At 37.9% G+C, this 18,483-nt stretch overlaps 1 protein-coding gene across 5 annotated transcripts in view; it reads left to right on the forward strand.

Annotated features, from left to right (window-relative positions):
- TSG101 (tumor susceptibility 101) overlaps window positions 1–18,483 on the forward strand; it is a 58,558-nt gene that overhangs the window by 17,859 nt on the left and 22,216 nt on the right. For 4 of the 5 annotated variants that reach the window (XM_022583787.3, XM_022583789.3, XM_022583788.3 and 1 more), the window contains exons 5-7: window positions 4,781–4,907; window positions 8,610–8,676; window positions 14,224–14,315. In XM_022583787.3, coding sequence (XP_022439495.1) covers window positions 4,781–4,907; window positions 8,610–8,676; window positions 14,224–14,315 — 286 coding nt within the window. Of the gene's footprint in view, window positions 1–4,780; window positions 4,908–5,005; window positions 5,099–8,609; window positions 8,677–14,223; window positions 14,316–18,483 lie in introns of all 5 variants that reach the window. The other variant, XM_089915068.1, reaches the window with a different exon arrangement.

Genomic DNA, 18,483 nt, shown 5'->3' on the forward strand with positions numbered 1-18,483 from the left:
TTGATGTATAACAGTGGTGTTATAGTAGGTAAGTGGGGATAGGATTAACTTCAGCTATGGAGTTGGGACAGTGAGATTCCTATTTGTATAATATACAAAAATCAATTTCAGGTAGATTGTGAAAGGCAAAAAAATAAGACTTTTAAAACATAATATAGGAGACTGCCTTTCATGATCTTGTAATAGGTGAGGGTTTTTTTAACAAGATGGAAAACTTTTACTATAAAGGAAAAGACTACTAAATTTTACCTTGAGCTTATGCAGATTAAGAACTTCTGTTCATGAAAGACGCATTAAAAACTGAAAAGACTAACCACAAACTGAAAGAATATACTTGTAGTACTTAACACCCACAGGGTAACGTCCAGAACATAAAAATAATTTTTGGGAATCATTAAAAGAAAGAAGCCCAATAGAAAAATAGATGAAACTCTTGAACAAGTACTTCACAAAAGAGAAATCCTAATGGCCAGTAAACATATGGAAAGATGTTTAATCCTGCTAGTAGTGAGGGAAATATAAATTAAGACCATAACGAGGTACCGTTACATGTGCATTAAATTTGCACTACCAGTTGACAACGCTAAGGCTTAGGATGTGGAGCAAAGGGAACTCTTAGACACTGCTGATGGGAGCAAAATTGACGCACTACTCTGGAAATTAGTTTGGTATTACCTAGTAAAGTTGTAAGGGCCCATGCCCTATGTCCTAGCAATTCCACTCCTTGGTATGTACACTAGAGCAGGATTTCTCAACCTCAGTGCTACTGGCATTGTGGGTCGGATAATTCTTTATTGTGGGAGAGCTGTTCTGTTCATTATAGGATGTAGGATCCCTGGCCTTTATCCACAAGATGCCAGTAGCATGACAGTTGTGACAACTGAAAATGTCTCTAGACATTTCTAAATATCCACTGGGAGACAAAAATAGCACCCCCAGTTGATAACTACTGCACAAGAGTAACCCTTTTGGGCTTCCCTGGTGGCGCAGTGGTTGGGAATCCACCTGCCAATGCAGGGGACACGGGTTTGAGCCCTGGTCCAGGAAGATCCCACATGCCATGGAGCAACTAAGCCCATGTGCCACAGCTGCTGAGTCTGTGTTCGAGAGCCCGTGAGCCACAACTACTGAAGCCCGCATGCCTAGAGCCTGTGCTCCGCAACAAGAGAAGCCACCACAATGAGAAGCCTGCACACTGCAACGAAGAGTAGCCCCCGCTCGCTGCAACTAGAGAAAGGCCGCGTGCAGCAGTGAAGACCCAATGCAACCAAAAAAAACGAGTAACGCTTGCACATACATACTAGGAAACAGAACGAGAATGTTCATGGCAGCATGAATAACCAAAGACTGGATACAACCCATATGACTGTTAACAACAGGAGAGTGAATAAAGTTGTGTATTCATTCAGTGGAACACCATACAGCAATTAAAATGAATTTATAACTATACTCTTTAATGGGAATGTATCTTACATTGTTGAAATAAGTCTCAGTAGAATCCACAGTTTGATTTAATTCATATGAAGTTCAGAAACAGAAAAAATTAAACATACTGTTTAGAAAATTGTTTATAAGGTAGTAGTTTAAAGAAAAGAATGATTATCTGCTAAGTCAGAGAAGTGGGTAACTCTAGAATAGATAGAGGGGGATGCAGTCAGGAACTTGTAAGCTGCTGGCAATCTTCTATTTCTTAAGTTGGATGATAGCTACACATATTTTCTTTATTGTTACTCTTTAAAGTTACATACGTTTTATACATTTCTGTATGTAATATTCCACAAATCTAACAAAAAAGACATAAGGGTAGCTAACTTTGGTATGGTATTCAAGGTTATATCGTGGAAGATCCTGATTTTTAGCTGAGGACTTCATCCTTGAATAGGCAGCTGGGAGTCATTTTAGATTTCTGAACAAAAGTAAGGCATTAAATTCAATGATTGTTAGGTATAATGTCTGAAGTCTACTAGATAAATACATTAATTAGCTTTCTGACTGAAAATCACTAGCTGCTCTAAAACATAAAACCCCAAATACTAGAGACTTAACGCTGGAAATTTCTTGCTCACATAATAGTCCACTGGGAGTCTGCCTCACTGGCAGGCAGCTTTCCCTCACTTGAGCTTCAGGGACCAGGTGCTTTCCAGTTTGTTGTGCCACCATCTCCCGGGGCTTCAGAGTCCCCCGCATCAAGGAAGACAAGCAAAGAGATTGGTGGCCCTCCTTCTTGTGCACCTTGGCTTAAAAGTTAAATCTCTTCTGCTTATGGTCCATTGGTAAAAACTAGTTGCAAAAAGGACTGGAAGATGTAGTTTCCGCCTAAGCAACTGATTCTCAGCAACAACTCTGTATAATGGGAGGGGAGCGTGAACTTTTATAGAAAATTCTCTCAATCATAATCAGTAAGTAAAACTAGAACCTGCACAGAAGGCTATTGCAGTAATCTAGCGTGGCACAGAGCATGAACTAGGGCTGCTCTCATTTGTCTTGATCTTACTAATTCAATTGCTTATTAATCCTAATCCTGAACATGTATCATATACTGCTTAGAATGTAAAATCTGACCTTTTTATTGCTTGCTGGAAAAGCAAACAAAAAGGGATAGAGAAGAAAGCAATTTTGCTCTTCAGGTTTTCAGGGTTTTCAATAGGAAAAAAGTTTTATAAAGATATTATATGTTTCAGTTGACCCTTAGGTGTTTGAGCTAAAATAAACTAACATTCTTGCTACGTTTTTTGTATCCTGTATCATTCTGAATTAGTCATTTGTCATTCTGAAATATTCATGACCTGTTGCTTTATAATAGGCCTGGAAATAGGTGTTAACGATTAATTTTCCTTCCTTCAAAGACTTTAATGTGAAAGGAATGGTATGGTAAAGAATTAAAATAAAATTTGTCTTGACAAAACTATGGTTATAAGACTGTATAAATGGAGTACTGATTCATACTACAAACATGGGTTAACCTTTGAAAATATTATGCTAGGTGAAAAAAGCCAGACACGAATTGTATGATTCCATTTACATGAAATGTCCAGAATAGGCAAATGCAATGACAAAATAGATTTGTGGTTGCCAGGAGCTGAGGGGAGGGGGAAATTGGAAGTGATCACTAATAGGGATAGATTTCTTTTGAGGATGATAGCAATATTCTGGAATTAGACAGTGGTGATAGAGAAAAACCACTGAACTATACACTTTTTTTTTTTTTTAATTCTTGGCTGCATTGGGTCTTTGTTGCTGCACGCGGGCTTTCTCTAGCTGTGGCGAGTGGGGGCTACTCTTTGTGGTGCACGGGCTTCTCATCATGGTGGCTTCTCTTGTTGCAGCACATGGGCTCTAGGGTGCGTGGGCTTCCACAGTTGTGGCGCTTGGGCTCAGCAGTTGTGGCGCGTGGGCTCAGCAGTTGTGGCACGTGGGCTCAGCAGTTGTGGCTCTCAGGCTCTAGAGTGCAGGCTCAGTAGTTGTGGCGCATGGGCTTAGTTGCTCTGTCGCATGTGGGATCTTCCCGGACCAGGGATCGAACCCATGTCCCCTGCATTGGCAGGCAGATTCTTAACCACTGTACCACCAGGGAAGTCCTGAACTATACACCTTTAGATGGTAAATTTTATGGTACGTGAATTATCTCAATTTTTAAAGTGCATGATTTTAAAATCATTTTATGATTTAGTTAGGGAGTTTTGTTGGACTAAATAATTAACAAGAGATTAAATTGTGTGATTCTCAATAGCAACCCCACACACACACCAGCCATAATCTCCAGCCTACACTCCTTGGTGCTACACAGATACTGTACGTGTTTACTCCCTGTCTCAGCGTGTGTCAGTTTACAGACAAACATAAGAAGGGTATTGGAATAGTGAGAATCAGCAAGTTTTCATAAGAAGCTTTCTGAAATGTTATCTATTGTCACTGTCCATGCGTTGGGACAGAATGGAACAAAATTGGTGCTTTGGAAAGTTGAAAGCTGCTAGTAGGCTCTTCTGTCAGGGGAAGGGAAGTTATGAAGATGATTAACTGATCAAGATAATTGAGTAATCCTTCAGAACTTGATGAACTAATGAATGAAGTGTGTGAGGTGAGATATACACAGAATATAACGGGTGAAAACAACCATCAGATAAGTCAGTTTGAACAACCTTGCCTAGCATAGTTTGTCTTAAATTAGTGATCAATAGGTACTTGAGAAAAAAGTTTAGCAGCCTTTATGGGGTACAGGCACTCTCTTTGTAACTATGGTATTGGAAGGAAAGATCCTTTAATAATTTATATCTTTTGTACAACCATCTAGCGATTTCTAAAATGGAGTCTACTTATAATTTCAGAGTTCGTAATACTATCTTTAATAAAAATTAATCTAGGAACATGTGTTTCCAAGGTAACATTGTTATCTTTTAAAGGCCTTAAATAATATTTGTGACTACTGCTTACATCCATCCCTGAGTTTATACTGTACCAGCATCCTTAATTTGTCCACTGGAAATATAATAAATTTTGGTTAGCTGTATGAAGTCAAATGAAGAACAGTACCATCTGAATTTTGCAGTATACTGCTTTGGCTAGTGCTGTTTTTATATACATGAAGTAGCAGCCTTGCTACACATAAATAATAAGTAGAAATCACCTAGCTGTATTAAATTAATTAAATGGAATTTTCATGTTTGGGGTCCTACAAAGGAAATTGTCGAGCTAAGTTGAAAACAGATAAGAGATGGCCAGACTTTTTCTTACTGCCAAAAAGTAAATCTGTAAATGACTTAAATTTGTTTTCCATTTTTAGCCACAGTCAGACTTGTTGGGGCTTATTCAAGTTATGATTGTGGTGTTTGGAGAAGAACCTCCAGTCTTTTCTCGTGCTACTATTTCAGCATCCTATCCACCATACCAGGCAACAGGGCCACCAAACAGTAAGTAGAACTGAGATTTGATTTTTAAACTCATATAAACGAAAGAAAACAAAATCTTGTAAAAATATTTTTTTTGATGACTTCAATTTGCTTTTTAGCTTATCAAGTTAGTCGATTTTTTGGAGGTATTCTGAGGCCCCACATCTGCATGTACAGATTCTCAACAAAGACTGGCATTTGGGCTTTCGTTTGTGGGTAGAAATCTAACTATGGGTGTGCTGGATTCCAAAATGGAGGAGAAAGAATGCTGGAATAGAGCTGGAATTTTTTTTTAAATTATGCATGCCATGGAATAGCTTTATTTGATCCGTTTGGAAGTAGATACAACTTGAAAGGCAATCTGACCTCCTTTTGTTTGCAACTCCAGGATCAGTGCTATAGATAAGAATCAATTATAAAGTAAACTATATCATTCACATTCAGCTATTCTGGGTGTACACAATGGACATCTAGCTCTCAGCTTTCTTCTCTTGAGTACAACCAATTCATGATTTTACTTTGAGTGGGGAGGGTGGGGGCATGGAGTCAATATCAGTTCTCCCCTAACTGGTGTACATTATCTCTGTTATTTCTGGGTTTTTCAAAAATAATTCTTACTGGTACTTTAAAATCACCCTGGATAATTGAGAGTTGGTTGTACTTACTTGTTTTGACTTTACTAAACCTGTTCATTGTGTTTTGAGCTGTGATTTTTTTAAAACAAATTTTGTTTAAGATAATTAACCAGACTTAATTTATCTTATAAGTTAGATTATGTGAGCTTTCATTTTCCTCCCACTGAAAATTATCATCTTCCTTTTTAATCCATTCTGCCTTGAGGAGCATCTTGACTAACAAGCTGAATGGGAATCTAACAGAACTTTCTGAATCCATTTCCTTTTCCTTCTCTGCTTTCCCAGAATAAGCTTGGCTGTAGCATTTTGTTGCTCTTTTAATAAAGATTCTAGGGATTCTTTTGGATCAGAAATTTGTTTTCATCTTAATAAATTCTGTTGACTTTAATATCCAAGGTTAGATTATCTTGCCCATCTAATGTTGAAATGCAAAATATTTCCTAGATCATCGTTCATATTTATTTGCTCAAATAACATAGCCAGTGACCACTTAAGATAAAGGTAACCTTTTCAGAATGTTAGTCCCCTAAGCAACATTTTTTTCCTAAATTTCTTCTAGTTTTATGTTAACATTGGAAGTGCAGCATTCAAGAAAGAGACCTCACTAAAGAGATCACTATTACACTTCCATTTTTCATTCACTCACTGTAAATCACATTAAACAATATAGAGCTAATATAAGTAAATTACTAAAAGAGACAACTTATTGTCTGTCCATTACAGTTTTAATACTTTTTATACATTTAAATGATATTCATTATTGTTATGTATGACTGCAAAGAAATGAAAGTCTGAATTCCGTCCTACACCCACACATCAAGGAACAGCCCAGAAATTTGGATCCATACTTAAATACGATCTTCTAGTTAAGAAATTATATACTTCTATTATCATCATCATCATCATCATTACTGTAAACATTTTTTTTTTTTAAAGAAGATGTTGGGGGTAGGAGTTTATTAATTTATTTATTTTGCCGTGTTGGGTCTTTGTTTCTGTGCGAGGGCTTTCTCTAGTTGTGGCAAGCGGGGGCCACTCTTCATCGCAGTGCACGGGCCTGTCACTATAGCGGCGTCTCTTGTGGCGGAGCACAGGCTCCAGACGCGCAGGCTCAGTAGTTGTGGCTCACGGGCCTAGTTGCTCCGTGGCATGTGGGATCCTCCCAGACCAGGCTCGAACCCGTGTCCCCTACGTTAGCAGGCAGTTCTCAACCACTGCGCCACCAGGGAAGCCCTACTGTAAACATTTTTGATCTCTGGTTTTAGGAAGACTTTTGAGCTAGCTATAAGTCACACTAAAAAAGTGTTGTGCTCAAACCTCATTTTTTGACAACTAACAGTAATAATCTATTCAGTGGTGACTATGAGACACAGCTAAGTACTTCATATTAGTTCTTATTTAATCCTTATAATAACCCCATATATTATGCTTATTTGTATTCCATTTTATTCTGGCTCTGAAATTACTTCACCTCATTATCTGTTTCCTTACCAGTCTTGGACTCAACTTTTGTTGTTTCCCAAAATCAAAATTTGGAGATTTTGGTCAAATTACTAGCTTTTCAGAACCTTAGAAAGGAAAATTGCCTATAATTATGAGGAAATTGCTTATAACTGTGAAGTCGTAGTTTATATGTGTTTAAGAGAAACTAGAATGGGGAGAGAAACTAGTAATTGACTATATATGTTGCTGACACCTAATAGGGGCCTCATCTTTTGATGTTCATAAAGATCGACTGTGTTTTGGCCCAGGAAGAAGAAATGTTTTATGAGATCTAGCAATTATGACATTTTGGGAGGTATCTTTCCCTTTATGAAATAGCACTGAACATCATCCTTAGCTTAATTATACTTAAGAAAAAATTTACTTATGACATTTATAGATTCATCCTAACAAGAAGACTATGAACACTGATACTTGGGGGTGTAAGCTCAGCAACTCTGATAAAGACATTTAAGGCCCTTAGTCAGAGCCCAGCATACTTCTCCCATCCACTTGCATTATGTGCTCTAAAAGTTTATTTCTTAAGTGTTCCACTTCTCTCTTTAAGCCTTTGTGTACCATTCATCTACTAGATCACTCTTGTTTACCCCCACCTCCTACATTTAATTAGCTACCTCCTGTATGATCCCATATATATCACTCTGTACTTCCCCTGTCATGACACTTATCACTCTGTATTTTTATTCTTTTCGTGTTTATCTCCTTCACTAGACTATAAGCAACTTGAGGCCAGGAATTCTTTCTTTCTTTCTTTCTTTTTTTTTAATCCAGTGCCTTTCACAGAAAGGCATTAAAATATTTATTGATTGGATTAAGGGCTAATTATATTCAGTGAGAAAAATTTCACTGAGGTTAATTTGATTCTCAGACAAGTTGTTTCCAGTTAAGGCCAAGATTAACTTCTTCTCTTTTTCTTCCTCTATGTTGGTTAGCCTCTTGGCATCACTGACTAGTTCTTTGTCGTTAGTGTTCTCTTTAAAATATATATAAAGCATTCTTTATGCTTGCTAGATTTGAACCTTTTTCCACCTAGTATTTCCAAGCTTTTGTTTGTTTTAACCAGTCTGGCTGAATATAAGTTTTGTTTAGGACTTCTTGTAGTAATTTGAAGTCGTTTAAAGTCCTCAGGCAAGCCAACAAAACCAGCTGTGCTAATCGGTCAACATAATCTTGCAAGAAATATCAAAAGATATCTTAGATATAATAAAGAGATCACTTTCTAAGAAGCTGACCTTGGACCAGAGGAGGGCACATTTACCTTCCTCTAAATTCCAAACTGAATTGGCTCCTGTCTCAGGTTATAGACGCGTTGAGAGCTTGAAGAGCTGACCAGGTTGACCTGTTCGCCAGTTAATCCTTGTTGGAATTGTCACGTTTAATGCTTTTAGAGTTATGTGGTTTGAAGATATTTATTAGTTGCAGTGAAGAACTAATATGGCTGGAGTGCTTTGTTTTTGGTGCTGAGATTTGAATTCTTTAACTGTATGAAATTTTGCTGTGGTTTGATGGTGATGTGTGTCTTATTTGATACCCTATATATCCAGGACTATGCATACTATTTTAAAATATTAAAAATTATTTTTAGCTTCCTACATGCCAGGCATGCCAAGTGGAATTTCTGCATACCCATCCGGATACCCTCCCAATCCCAGGTAATGAAAAATTATCTTTTGAATAATTGTATTAGAAATTCTATTAGATCTAGAATAAAAATAATGGGTGCTAACTAGGGCATTAAAATGAAAATGGTTGCAGTTTAATGGAAGGTAAAACTCAGTTTATTGCTGAAATTTTATGGTATATATATAGTTCAAGAGGAGTTTTTTCCATTTAGAGAAATGCAGCTCCATTCTATTTAGAGAGAGGAAAGGGGTGGGGAAATGACAATAATCTTGATTAGTTTTGTACCTTGAAATCCTTGTTTCTCTCCTTTTAAGAACTCTTTATATCCAGTGTAAATGGCTGAAAGATTAATGGAATACTAATTATGATGACCTCAGCCATGGAGAAAAATATTTTAATATCCTTTTTAAAAAACTGACCTTTTCTGTAAACTACAGGGAGTGAATTAATGGTGCATATCATGGGGTCAGTCTCATCCCCATATTTATTCAGTTCATAGACTACACGTACTACCAACCTTTATTATCCATATGTTAATAACATAACAGGTAAGTTAAATTAATAGTGAAATCAGTCTATGAATAATACATACTAGAAAATCGATAAGAAATAATTATTAATCCATGTTTTAAATGTGCACCTGTTCCAGGGGTAATCTAGGAGTACTTTCCAAAGGTGGTCTTGGGGCTAACTTAGAATGCAAGACTGGCATATACTTGGTGCCTAGATGAAATTTTCCAGCTACTCGAAATTAACAAAAAAATTTTAACCCTGCTAACTCTTCTTAGCTCCATAGAACCTCACAGATAAATGCAGCTAGAATTCCGGAACACCTGCCATAAATAAATATATGTATATACATATATAATATGCAGGATCTTATAAGTTAAATTTAGCAAACATTTATTTGGGGGCCTTTCTTAATTTCAAGAACTAGCTTTATAAGGTAGTAAGTATTCTGTCACATTTATCTGGGTAAGCAGACTAGATGAACATCTGTCAGAGACAAGAGAGAAAGATTCCTATGATTGTTATATATAAACAAGTTGTAAGTTTTAGATTTCTTGAGGCCTTTAATTTTCTGATTAAGTTCTAGAAATGGAATTCTATCTGAAGCCTTGAAATTACAAGCCGTTATAATGAACAGTTGCTAGTAAGAAGGAACTTTGGGCATATAGGGAATGGTTATTAGAAGCACAATAAGGAAATGGACTTCTGAACAATGAAGCCACTTCAGAGAAACTTGTAGATAAAAATGAAGGCTGAAAATATTGACAGAAATGTAAATCTTACTCATCTTACATAACCTTAAAAGTGTCTTTTGTGGGCTTCCCTGGTGGTGCAGTTGTTGAGAGTCCGCCTGCTGATGCAGGGGACACGGGTTCGTGCCCCGGTCGGGGAAGATCCCACATGCTGCAGAGCGGCTAGGCCCGTGAGCCATGGCCGCTGAGCCTGCGTGTCCGGAGCCTGTGCTCCGCAACGGGAGAGGCCACAACAGAGAGAGGCCTGTGTACCGCGAAAAAAAAAAAAAGTGTCTTTTGTGAGGTTATTTGTAAGAAGTTCCTTTTTTAAAAAAATTTATTTTATTCTTTTTTTTTTTTTTTTTTTTTGCTGTGTTGGGTCTTTGTTGCTGCGTGCGGGCTTTCTCCAGTTGAGGCGAGCAGGGGCTACTCTTCATTTTGGTGCGCGGGCTTCTCACTGCGGTGGCTTCTCTTGTTGCGGAGCTTGGGCTCTAGGCACGTGGGCTTCAGTAGTTGTGGCACGTGGGCTCAGTAGTTGTGGCACGCAGGCTGTAGAGCGCAGGCTCAGTAGTTGTGGCGCACAGGCTTAGTTGCTCCGCAGCATGTGGGATCTTCCCGGACCAGGGCTCGAACCCATGTCCCCTGCATTGGCAGGCGGATTCTTAACCACTGTGCCACCAGGGAAGCCCAGAAGTTCCTTTTTGAGGTAGCTATTTTTCAAAGATTTGATGCGGTGTTTTTGGGGTTTTTTTTTTGAAATGTAACTTTTAATCTCATGACAGGCTAATGAGTTGTTAAGGGTAACTGTACTCACATTACTGTCTGTATCCTTCTGCATATGCAAGGTCTTGGCAGAAGAGCCTCAGAACCTCTTTCTCTTCTTGCTTTATCCTAAAGGAGAATTGGTAAATCAGTGATTCAAGAATCTTTATTTTACAACAGTGAATATGAGAATATTTATTCTTGCTATGGAAAGTTGGACTAGATGATCTCTAAGGTCTCTTTAAAATTTTAAGATCTTTTGAAAGTTTTATTTAGCACCTTGCAGCATGTATACAAGGAAACTAAAAAATATGTCAAGGATAGTTGTTCCAGTTTTGGTATATGTACTAGCAAGCATGTATTATTAGAAAACAGTTTCTGATATCAGAAAAGACAGAAAATGTTAAGTGCTGTGATAAACAGCTTTAAAGGAGAGGTCACATCTGTTTGGAGGTGGGAGCTTAGAGATAGCTTCATAAATGAAGGAACTGGTTTAAAAGAAAAGTAAGTATTTAGAGGTGGAGGGAGCAGCAAACAGCAATAACATTTTATATCAGAGGAAACTTACCGGTTATTAAGTTCAGCCCACTCAATTTTATGTAATCATAGGTGTGAAAGCCAAAAAAAATCCCAGGAAAGAATAAGGAAACACTCTAATATGGCTAGAGAATTTAGGGTTATGAGTAGGAGGACTGAGGAGTTTTTTTTTTTTTAATTTATTATTTTTGGCTGTGTTGGGTCTTCATTTCTGCACGTGGGCTTTCTCTAGTTGCAGAGAGCGGGGTCTCCTCTTCTTTGTGGTGCGCAGGCTTCTCATTGTGGCGGCCTCTCTTGTTGCGGAGCATGGGCTCCAGGTGCGCGGGCTTCAGTGGTTGTGGCTCACGGGCTCCAGAGCGCAGGCCCAGCAGCTGTGGCACAAGGGCTTAGCTGCTCCGTGGCATGTGGGATCCTCCCGGAGCAGGGCTCGAACCCGTGTCCCTTGCATTGGCAGGTGGATTCCTAACCACTGCACCATCAGGGAAGCCCCTGAAGAGTTTTAATAAAGGTGCAACTTTCATAGGTATTACAGATCTCCCCAAACCTTCTCTGATCTCTTCTAGCTGGTATTGATTTTCCACTACAGTTGACTCTTGAACATCAGGGGGAGGTCGGGGGGCTAGGGGTGTCGACCCTCCTTGCAGTTGAAAATCCAAGTATAACTTTATAGTCGGGCCTCTCTGTCATATCTGAGGTTTCGCATCCTCAGATTCAACCCACTGTGGCTTGTATAGTAGTCTAGTATGTATTTAGTGAAAAAAATCTGCATATAAGTGAACCAGCACAGTTCAAACCCATATTGTTCAAGGATCAACTGTATACATTTCCTGAACTTTTATTTAGCATTTATTGTTTTCTTTATCCTATCAGGATTGTTTACAGGGATCTTGCCCTATTTTGATTATTAGTATCTTGAGGAAGAGATGGATTCATACTTTAGCTCCTGCCTCAAGCACTTGAAAACAGTGCTTTAAATAGAATAAATAGTAAATTTTGAAGGGGCACATAAAGAAAAAGGAATATAAGAGTGTTGGAAAATTCTTTTTAAATACACTTAGTCCAAAAGGGCTCTTAAAAATCTGAAAAAGATTTCCTACATAGGGCAAATTGTTTAATAATGTACAAAGACAGAAAATAGTACTACTAAATTATTTTTTTACTCAAGAAAAGTTGTTAACCCTGAACATAGAGAATAACTACGAAGGAGAAATTAAGCAAACTAAATAAAGAGACAGGGAGTTCTCTGAATTTAATATCTGTAGGCCTAGAAGAGTTTTATACCACTTACTGAAAAATTCAGCAATAAAATCACAGATTGTCCTTGAAAAAGTATGCAAAATGGGAGGAACTCCAGAAAAAGCAAATTTATTACAGTGTTCAAAAAGGTAGATTCAGAAATTTGAATAAGATTGACATTGTTTCCTTGCAGCATGGATTACTAGAGAGACTAGAACAAAAGTACTGTGCAGTAGCATTCAGCATGTGTCCACTGGGAACAGAAATGCTTAACCTTTTTCTTTTTTCATTTTACTTTTATACTAATCGATAAGAATATCATGATTACATTGAATCCTCAACAAGTTACACACAAAACTTTTTTGTTGGTGACAGGTTATAAAGTGTGAATTAGTAGTACACATAGAGAGAATCTTTGAGCCACTGCCCTATAAAAGGATTACTGACTATGAACTTAGAGCTCTTGCTCCGGGACTCTGGGCTGGGTCTTTTTAGTCAGTAATTTTAATGGACTCATAGAAGGCATGTTAATCAGAATTGCAAATGTCATAGATCTGACAATTGTAGATAAAATAGGATTCATCAAAATTGATTGTTCAACTAACAGGTAGCTATAGTAATCATCCTGTTCCTTTTCTTCTCCATTATAAGGGAAACACTGCCAAATTAGTGATCATTCAGAGGAAAGTGATTAGATCTGAAAATCAGAGCTGTGAAGAATGGTTGAAGGAATTAAAAATATTTCACCTGAAAAAGAGAAGACTGAGGGGAAAATGTTAGAAGTTTTCTAATATGCAAGTGATCTTACAGAGTGCAAATTTAGGACCATTAATTAGAGGTTACTGTGTCAAAATGCAGTTAGTGTTCAGTAGAGAAAGATGACCATTTGTCAGGGATATTGTAAATGATATTTATGAAACAATGTTGGCTAGGAGATTGGAGGACAATACTTCTAAGGAAAGTTTCTTCCAACTCTGATGTGAATACAGGAATGACACAAACCTTCCTTAGAGTGAAGAGGAAGCTTTTAAAACATTATCTCAAGAGGAGTATTTTCAGATCAGACATTCAAAAAGGTTATCAATGAACCACAGGTAAAAATTAAATAATATTATTTCCCTGTATGCTAGGAAATCAGAATGGAAAAGTTCTCACAAAATATTTGTTGCTCTCAGTTCTGATACTGTTGGACTGCCCTTAGAAAAACTCGAGTTGCTTTCTGCTACTGTGAAGGTGACCCTCAAATAACCAGGGCCAAGGGACTTCCCTGGTGGTCCAGTGTTTAAGACTCTGTGCTTCCACTGTAGAGGGCACGGGTTCGATCCCTGGTCAGGGAACTAAGATCCCGCATGCCGCAGCAAAAAAAAAAGAACCAGGGCGAAGCAAGAGTATTTTAATCATTTACTTTAAGAGTAAATCCAGTGTCATTAATGGAATTTTTGTGGAGCTTTGCTTGAATAGACACCTGTAGCTCTAAAACTGTAAAGTTATTAACTGGTAAGACAATGAAATATCAAGCTTAGCCTCCTGAATGGGGTGGATTTGTTTGTTTGTTTGTTTTAAGTCTTTATTGAATTTGTTACAGTATTGCTTCTGGGTTATTTTAAATGTTTTTTGGTTTTTTGGCCACGAGGCCTGTGGAATCTTAGCTCTCCGACCAGGGATTGAACCCACACCCCCTGCACTGGAAGGTGAAGTCTTAACCACTGGACTGCCAGGGATGTCCCCTGAATGGGGTTCTTAAAGATACTGTAGAGTTGGGTCATCTTAACATTTAATATGTTATGTTCTTTTCTTTAGTGGTTACCCAGGCTGTCCTTACCCACCTGGCAGTCAGTATCCTGCCACCACAAGTTCCCAGTACCCTTCCCAGCCTCCTGTGACCACTGTTGGTAAGTACCGTTCAAAACTGTATTTCTCCACATAAGGAAAGTCAGAGTCTCCTGTTGTGAAAAGTGCATTTCACTTTTGTTTTTTATTGAATAAGTTTGATATGTAACATTGTGTAAGTTTAAGGAGTACAGTCTGTTACTTTGATAGATTTATATATTGTAATATGATTGCATTATAGCGGTATTTATTACATTACATAATTATCATACAGTATTATTGTCTATATCCATCATACTGCACATTAGATCTCTATGGCTTGCTTACTACTCGTTATAAATTTGTACCCTTAAATATCATCAGTTTTATCACACCTCCCCCCATTTCACTTTTACATGTGAAATGTTAGAATACTCTTTCTTTTTAGAGCAAAAACTCTTAATGATCAGTGTTCTGTACTCTAAAACTTGAAATGATTTATCATCATATAAATGAGCCTTCTACCAGGGCATAAAAGTAAATTTGATTGACTCTTATCACTCTTTCCTGTGTTTCACATATTTATTGGTGAACATTAATGTGTGTTGAACTGTTAACGGATCCTTAGGTTTTCCTAGCCTGGTTATATGTAAAAACAGAAGAGCATCTTTAGAAGAAAGCACCATTGGGAAATATGGGTGGATCAAGTAAGACAAATGATTGCAGACCAGTAGTTCTTGGTTTTTTATGTTGCTTATTAGTAGAGTTACCTGAAATATAATTTTCTACAGTTGAGAAAATGAAAGCAATACAAGAACCTCTACAGACCCCCACCCCTCTACGTGACTATCTGCCCCTACCATATGTACCTGCCTTCTCCCTGTTACCACAGATCATTATTTCTGCCCACTAGGTTTTAGCCTCTGTAATTTACTCAGGGACATCATTTCAGCAGTTCCCCTCTCATCATCAGCTTTTGTTCTCTACTGGGTTGCTCTCATCAGCACCCAAAAATATACCCTAAAAACCTTTAAAAATCCTCCTCTTAATTTCCCTTTCCCTGCCACCAGTATTCCATTTCTTCATTCCCCTTTACAGCAAAACTCCTTGAAACAATTATCCGTACTCATTAGCTTCAATTCCTCTTCTTCCTTTCACTCTTGAACCACTCCATGTGGGATTTCCCTCATGTCCTTCCACGAAGCTGCTTCTCTCAAGGTCACCATTGACCCTTATGATGTTAAATCCAATGGCCAATTAAATAGACTCCACTTACTTGGCTTGTCAGCAGTATTTGAGAGTTGTATCTCCTTGATACACTTTCCTCTCTTGCTTTCTAAGACCCCAGACTCACTTGTTTTTCCTCCCATATCACTGGTACTCATGCTCAGTCTCCCTTATAAGTCCCTCCTTTTCCTAATATTGGAATGCCCCCTGGCTCAGTCCTTGGCATTCTCTATACTCACTCTCCTGGTGATCTCTACCAATCTCATAGCTTTAAATACCATTTCTGTGTCCACACTTCCCAAATTTCTTTCCAACTTACACCACTCTCCAGAATTCCAGATTCTTATATCCAGCTCCCTTCTCAATATCTCCATTTGGATATTTAATAGACATTTCAAACTCAATGTGACCAAAATTAAACTCAATCTTTCTATGATGCTTTCCCACCTCCAGTGATACCTACTCAATACTCTAACTTTGGTGTCATCCTTGATTCTTCATCAAGAACCAATTATCTTCAAAATACATATAGAATCTGATCACATCCAGTGCTGATCCAAGTCACCATTATCTTTCATCTAATTTACTTCAAAAGCCTCCTAAAAAGCCTTCTTCTTTCCTTAATCCCTACATCTGCTTTTAACACAACAGCCAGAATGATCCTATTAAAAGATAAATAAATTATATCACTCCTCTACTCAGAACCTTCCAATGTCTTCCCATTTCACTCAGCGTTCAATCCAAATTTCTGAAGCTTAGAAGGCCCTATGTGATCCTGCTTTCCTCCCCCTGTTACCTCTCTGAACTCGTCTCCTACTGCTCTTCTGTTTTAGGATTCGTCCACTACCTGTTTCCTTTGTGTGGAGCAGTCAGGCCTACCCTGACCAATCTACTCCCATCACCAACCCCGCACACGTATACACACATGCCCAACATGTAGAACACTGCTTGATATATAGAAGTTCACCTAAATATTTTACTGAATGTCTGAATGTAGAATCTTGTGAAGTTTACTTTTCTGCTACATTTTCTGATCAATTGTAAGCATCCTGAGATCTGCTGTAAATATCTCCCCTTCCCCCAAAAAGAGCATTTTCTTCAGCTGTTTGTCATTGATACGTTCTACTTATTGAGATTCTAGTGGCAATGGTTTTGTTTTTTAAAAATGTTCTCATCCTTCTGTAATATAGCTCTTTTTTTAACAATGTAATTTAAATGCTTGAGTTAGAAACCTGATGATGGGAGATCATTAATCCACAAGCAAAACACACTAAATGTTGTTAATTTCTCCATTATGGCTCAGGCATCATCAGTAAAATAGGAATAGTGTTATTTGTTACCCTGTTTCTCACTGAGACGATAGTATTTGATTTGTAGACAACCTCAGTTCCTAAAGATCTTTTTTATGTTAACTCATTTCACTACAATAGATATGAAGCATTTTATAACTTAGAATAGATGATATCCATACATAAAAAAATAGGAATATGGGGAAAATGGTACATTTTATTTTATTTTATTTTATTTATTTATTTTCTTAACATCTTTATTGGGGTATAATTGCTTTACAATGGTGTGTTAGTTTCTGCTTTAAAACAAAGTGAATCAGTTATACATATACATATGTTCCCATATCTCTTCCCTCTTGCGTCTCCCTCTCTCCCACTATCCCTATCCCACCCCTCCAGGCGATCACAAAGCACCGAGCTGATCTCCCTGTGCTATACGGCTGCTTCGCACTAGCTATCTACCTTACGTTTGGTAGTGAACATATGTCCATGCCTCTCTCTCGTTTTGTCACAGCTTACCCTTCCCCCTCCCCATATCCTCAAGCCCATTCTCTAGTAGGTCTGTGTCTTTATTCCTGTCTTACCCCTAGGTTCTTCATGACATTTTTTTTTCTTAAATTCCATATATATATGTTAGCATTCGGTATTTCTCTCTCTCTGACTTACTTCACTCTGTATGACAGACTCTAAGTCTATCCACCTCATTACAAATAGCTCAATTTCGTTTCTTTTTATGGCTGAGTAATATTCCATTGTATATGTGTGCCACATCTTCTTTATCCAATTCACCGATGATGGACACTTAGGTTGTTTCCATCTCCGGGCTATTGTAAATAGAGCTGCAGTGAACATTTTGGTACATGGCTCTTTTTGAATTATGGTTTTCTCAGGGTATATGCCCAGTAGTGGGATTGCTGGGTCATATGGTAGTTCTATTTGTAGTTTTTTAAGGAACCTCCATACTGTTCTCCACAGTGGCTGTATCAATTTACATTCCCACCAACAGTGCAAGAGTGTTCCCTTTTCTCCACACCCTCTCCAGCATTTATTGTTTCTAGATTTTTTGATGATGGCCATTCTGACCAGTGTGAGATGATATCTCATTGTAGTTTTGATTTGCATTTCTCTAATGATTAGTGATGTTGAGCATGCTTTCATGTGTTTGTTGGCAGTCTGTATATCTTCTTTGGAGAAATGTCTATTTAGGTCTTCTGCCCATGTTTGGATTGGGTTGTTTGTTTTTTTGTTATTGAGCTGCATGAGCTGCTTATAAATTTTGGAGATTAATCCTTTGTCAGTTGCTTCATTTGCAAATATTTTCTCCCATTCTGAGGGTTGTCTTTTGGTCTTGTTTATGGTTTCCTTTGCTGTGCAAAAGCTTTGAAGTTTCATTAGGTCCCATTTGTTTATTTTTGTTTTTATTTCCATTTCTCTAGGAGGTGGGTCAAAAAGGATCTTGCTGTGATTTATGTCATAGTGTCCTGCCTATGTTTTCCTCTAAGAGTTTGATAGTTTCTGGCCTTACATTTAGGTCTTTAATCCATTTTGAGCTTATTTTTGTGTATGGTGTAAGGGAGTGATCTAATCTCATACTTTTACATGTACCTGTCCAGTTTTCCCAGCACCACTTATTAAAGAGGCTGTCCTTTCTCCACTGTACATTCCTGCCTCCTTTATCAAAGATAAGGTGACCATATGTGCATGGGTTTATCTCTGGGCTTTCTATCCTGTTCCA

This window comes from Delphinapterus leucas, chromosome 7, assembly GCF_059928025.1.
Source record: "Delphinapterus leucas isolate spDelLeu-1000000601 "Yukka" chromosome 7, BTC_Dleu_Yukka2, whole genome shotgun sequence".
Lineage (NCBI taxonomy): Eukaryota > Metazoa > Chordata > Mammalia > Artiodactyla > Monodontidae > Delphinapterus > Delphinapterus leucas.